We start from the raw sequence: 4,620 nt of genomic DNA, 5'->3' as shown, positions 1-4,620 counted from the left end.
GTCTTCATTAAATATCAACCAACTGAAGCATCAACAAATCAATGATTAGAAGAAAAAAATAACTGTGACAAAAAGTGTAAAATTAGACGCAGTTAAGGATATAAGATTACGAGATTATTGATAAAGAAATAATTATCATCGTATGATGCATTTTACTGGAAAAAAAATGCTACCTTGTCGTACGTGCCAATACATGCCTTTTCAGTTCCTCAATATTGACTTTCTTTCGAAGCAATTCGTGTTTGCTTGGCATGGCTCAGGTGGTAGCAATAGCAACAATTTAAGCACATTCATTGGCACATGTTCTTGAAAAAAAAAACAACCAAAGGGACCAAATCCTATATAAAGTGGCTGCAATGGTGGCACTCTGTGCCGCCTGATTGCCCCGCCACGCTTGTATAAATCCGTTAAGAAAAAATAATCTCATGGAAAGGAGGTTAAAGCGAAAAAAAATAAAATACTTACGAAACCCTTAAAATACAAATAATGCTTAAAAACAACAATGTAACGCTACGTTGACACTCAAGCAAATTAGATGCACAAAGGCTGCAAAAGATTGGCATCGAAGTGCCCCTCAATTTTGCCCCGCCTGCGCTCCAATTTAAACTCTTGCGTCATATTAGAGAACAGTGCCTCAGTGCAATGTCACAATTTGCCTTTCATCATTGCCATCCTACATTACCTGAAATGAAATCCACAAAAACAAAGGAAATAAGAGCCAGAAAACCATAGTGACAGACAAACATATATCCCAACCATGCAGAGCAACATAAAGATAAGCATGTCCAGTCAAACATGAAAGCAAAAGACAAAACATGAAATGCATGAATGGATGCAACCACAGCAAGGTGTCCAATGCTATGTTCACCCATCACAAAACATAAGGCAGTCCTGATGCATGCAATGCACAACCATGCAATAAAATAACTAGTTACTAGAAGCAGGGTTCAGTCAAGTGAGGCCGAAGCAGTAGGTGCTAAATCAAACCATCCTGGATAGAAAAGTTTCTATCCAATCCTTCCTCAGGTCCATGTCCTTCACCATGAAGCCTCTTGCCTCAATCTCACGGAATTGCAGAAAATCAAACACCTGAACAAGTTCCTTCTTTTCAAAACCATCAACCTCCATAACCTTGGCATACAAGCTTTCTGTCCAGTGTGTGGGGTTCTTAATAGCAGATGCCATTTCTCCCACCACAACAATCAGATCACCCATCATTGAAGGATTTTTGGAACCCCTACTTGAGCGTTGAGACCTTGGTGTTGATGAGGTTGCAGGGATGCTGACAGGGCTGCTGACAGCAGGTGGGGCAGAGTTCGCATCAGCATCATCATCACTTGGTTGTTCTATTGGTTCTTCATCAAAGTTGTTGTTATTGTTGCCTTCGTGTTCTGAGTTTTCTCCCAAATCAGCGAACACAGACGTCGCGTACACGCCCGTTGCATTGTCCTCCCCACATATAACCCTCAATGACTCATAATGCTCAATTGGTTTGTTTATGAAAGCCTTTGCTGCCGGGTGTGCCTATATTACAGTGCCATACACGACAAGGTACAGATATAATCATGCTCCTATCATGCAAATAATACATGTAAAGTCGGTTCATGTTACCTCGATATATGTTAAGGCAACCACGGGATCAAGGGTGATGGTCTTCGTGGCATCATCCCATCCGGCACCACTGAGTTCTCTCACTTTCTTTATCTCTGCGTACCGTGATTTCAAAGTTCGATAATGATTTTCAACATTCTCCGCACTGAATTCAGTATTAAACCTAGCATTTACAGCAACAGCAGCAAAGACAAATGCTGCTCGTTTGAATGATTTGTCACATTTCAACCCTTTTCGTACTTGTTCCACCAGAATTGGGATCAAGAAGGCATCATATTCAGCCTTCCATCGCTTGTTAGGGGTACCGCGCTTGCTGCCAGAAGCCTTTGATGATGACTTCTCCGTCGTACGCTCAATGCCCTCCATCGTAGCTGGAATTCTATTGGAAAATTATAACTACGTAAGATTCTTAAATCTATCTGGTGTAAACTGCTGCTTGTACAGAACCATACACATCCATATCTCATATCATGGTAACGAATGAATTATGTGTCAAGGGAAAACAAAAGAAACTGCGGCGTCATTATAAAGACAAGTGAATCATGGAAAAAGAAACCAAAATATGACACTGTTTACCATGAAAACAACAAAGGACAGAATGATACGAACATACAATGGAATTAGGAAGCCATAGAACAAGTGAACTAATGACAGAATACAATGAAATAAACAAGGGAAATATCAAGCGATAATACTATGAAGCTGTAAATGCATCAACAAATGGAAATAACAAAGGAATTATGAAAATAATCGGCAGGTGAAGATAAACAACTCAACAACTGAAGATGAAAAGATGTACTCTAGACATCATAGTCTAACGAAGTAAATCCATCCAAGGAAAAAAATTCAGGTAAAACAAACAGTTCACAAGGCAAACTTTTTCTAATCAAAGAAAACCACTATAAGTCATCCACATGTCGTTTGCTATCTTGTCTCTAAGTTCAATCCAAGCCCGATTCTCTTCCCGTTGTTCTCGCTGTGACCGGGGCTGTGTTGACATGATTTGCTCATCATTTTGTGTGGTTTCTTCATGCATCAACATATCGTTTGGGTCAGCACCTGCTATATAGTTATGCAATATGCAACATGCAAGAACTAATTTAACTTGTGTCCTAAAAGGGAAGAAAGGGTGTGATGTAAGAATCTTGAAACGATTTTTCAAGATTGCGAAAGCACGCTCTACACGAGACCGTAGCATCGAGTGTCGAAGGTTGAACAATTCCTTTGGATTTGTTGGTGCCCTTCCACTGTGTTCTTTCAGGTGATACCTAACACCTCGATACGGTGCTATGAACCCTTGCATAGTAGTATAACCAGCGTCTACAAGATAATACTTCCCTACAATAATGACACCTGTCAATTGGTCATTCGTGTAATATATTAATTCACTAGTACTCGGTCTCCTACCTTCTATCAATTTTAATCCTTCAGGTTGTGGTCTTGCTAGTGCATCTTTTAAAACAGTGAAGTCATTCGCTGATCCCTCCCAACCCGCCAACACATAAGTGAAATGCAAATCAGGATTAACAACAGCCAACACATTCTGGGTTGGGCCTTTACGACCACGAAACCGAGGCATTTCTTCAGGTGGGACGGACGCATCAATGTGCGTCCCATCTAACAACCCTATACAGTCCTACACCAGAAAAGTATATGAAGGAAATTGGAAGGAATGATTATTCATCAAATGAGTAAATTTATGTTATATGCCAAATTTACTTACTTTGAAGAATGGATACCAGTTGGGATTACATTTTTCTGGGTGAGAAGTGGAGCTAGGGGAATGAACAAAATCATCTCGAACAGCACAAACAGCTCTGAGCACGCAATTAAAATATCTACTAATTGTCTCCCCGGATCGGACAAACTCAATTCTCATAGTCCTATTTTTTGTGTTATGACCAACAATATGTAAGAAAATTGCTAACTGTTCCTCCACAGATATGTGCCGTGTGTCCTGAAGGAGATGCTTGTCACGCATGATCGAGGCTAGATGCATAAAAGGACCTACGTCCATCCTAAGATAGCTCACGCAATAATCACGACCACTCCTTAAAATACGTTCCATATGTCTTTTCCTAGTCAAGTCTCGAAACATGGACGGTTCCTTACTTCTCCCTGGCTTAGAGACATGCATATCCTCAATTATGCAGGCAACAACCACAACAACGGTAGTAAACGCGGCAACCAACGGCCTTACACGGTCATTAACAATCCAGTTATCCATCTACATAATTATGGACAACGTCAATGATATGAACATGCAACTACAAACTGAATTTGGTACACACCAGTCGGTAAAGTGCAAATTATAATAGGAAATAAGTCCGAACAAAAAAATAAGGAACAAACCACAATGAAATAAACCAGCATGCTATCAATAACACTGCAGACCATGTACACAATAAAATGCCATGTTTAGGAATAAGAACAAGAAATAAACCAATATGATATAATAATGTATGAAACAAATCAGTTTAAAAAAAAATAACATACAGACCACAAACAAATAAACCAGTATGCTGTGAATAACACAAAATAATAAGTACACAATAAGAAGCTATGATAAGGAATAAGAAAGAGTAATACCAAACCAAACCATTATAAACATGAATGACACATAAGAACATGTAATAAACAACTTTGAAACAAGAATATCAAATAAATTTTTTTTAAAAAAGCAAAGCAGTCTAACAAAGAATAAGAAACAAACCACAATGCAATAAACCAGTATGTTATCAATAACACAACCTAATAAGTAAACAATAACATGTTATGATAAAGAATAAGTAATGAGAAATAAACAAAAAAGAAATAAACCATTATGATAAAAAAATGGTAATAAAACAGTAAGAAGTAAACAAGTATGAACATGAATAACAATTAAACTAATATGCTATGAACAACACAACATGTGTAAACAAACATGCTATGAACAACACAACATGTGCAAACAACCATGCTATGATACGGTATAACAAATGAGAAATACAACAAAATAAATTGCAA

The 4,620-nt window shown here is 38.2% G+C and overlaps 2 protein-coding genes across 2 annotated transcripts; both read right to left on the bottom strand.

Annotated features, from left to right (window-relative positions):
• Positions 1–514: 514 nt before the first annotated feature.
• Positions 515–1,977, bottom strand: LOC120277651 (uncharacterized protein At2g29880-like). Its single transcript, XM_039284508.1, has 2 exons — positions 1,612–1,977; positions 515–1,524 (listed from the first exon to the last, which is right to left on the bottom strand). The coding sequence occupies exons 1-2, from the start codon at positions 1,975–1,977 to the stop codon at positions 982–984; spliced, it is 909 nt and encodes a 302-aa protein (XP_039140442.1). The 3' UTR covers positions 515–981.
• Positions 1,978–2,497: 520 nt separating this feature from the next.
• LOC120277650 (protein ALP1-like) lies at positions 2,498–4,008 on the bottom strand. Its single transcript, XM_039284507.1, has 3 exons — positions 3,964–4,008; positions 3,335–3,838; positions 2,498–3,247 (listed from the first exon to the last, which is right to left on the bottom strand). The coding sequence occupies exons 1-3, from the start codon at positions 4,006–4,008 to the stop codon at positions 2,498–2,500; spliced, it is 1,299 nt and encodes a 432-aa protein (XP_039140441.1).
• Positions 4,009–4,620: the final 612 nt, after the last annotated feature.

This window comes from Dioscorea cayenensis, chromosome 15 (genome assembly GCF_009730915.1).
Source record: "Dioscorea cayenensis subsp. rotundata cultivar TDr96_F1 chromosome 15, TDr96_F1_v2_PseudoChromosome.rev07_lg8_w22 25.fasta, whole genome shotgun sequence".
In the NCBI taxonomy this organism is placed as follows: Eukaryota; Viridiplantae; Streptophyta; class Magnoliopsida; order Dioscoreales; family Dioscoreaceae; genus Dioscorea; species Dioscorea cayenensis.
Note: the sequence above shows the minus strand (reverse complement) of the source record. Positions and strands in the feature narration are given on the sequence as shown.

Excerpts from the sequence above, each read along its gene's own strand:
- LOC120277651 (XM_039284508.1), bottom strand. The coding sequence starts at position 1,977 with ATGGAGGGCATTGAGCGTACGACGGAGAAGTCATCATCAAAGGCTTCT. Across the intron at positions 1,525-1,611 it reads TTGCCTTAACATATATCGAG|GCACACCCGGCAGCAAAGGC; the intron begins GTAACATGAACC and ends ACTGTAATATAG.
- LOC120277650 (XM_039284507.1), bottom strand. The coding sequence starts at position 4,008 with ATGGTCTGCAGTGTTATTGATAGCATGCTGGTTTATTTCATTGTG. Across the intron at positions 3,839-3,963 it reads TGCTGGTTTATTTCATTGTG|ATGGATAACTGGATTGTTAA; the intron begins GTTTGTTCCTTA and ends ATAATTATGTAG. Across the intron at positions 3,248-3,334 it reads ACTGGTATCCATTCTTCAAA|GACTGTATAGGGTTGTTAGA; the intron begins GTAAGTAAATTT and ends TTTCTGGTGTAG.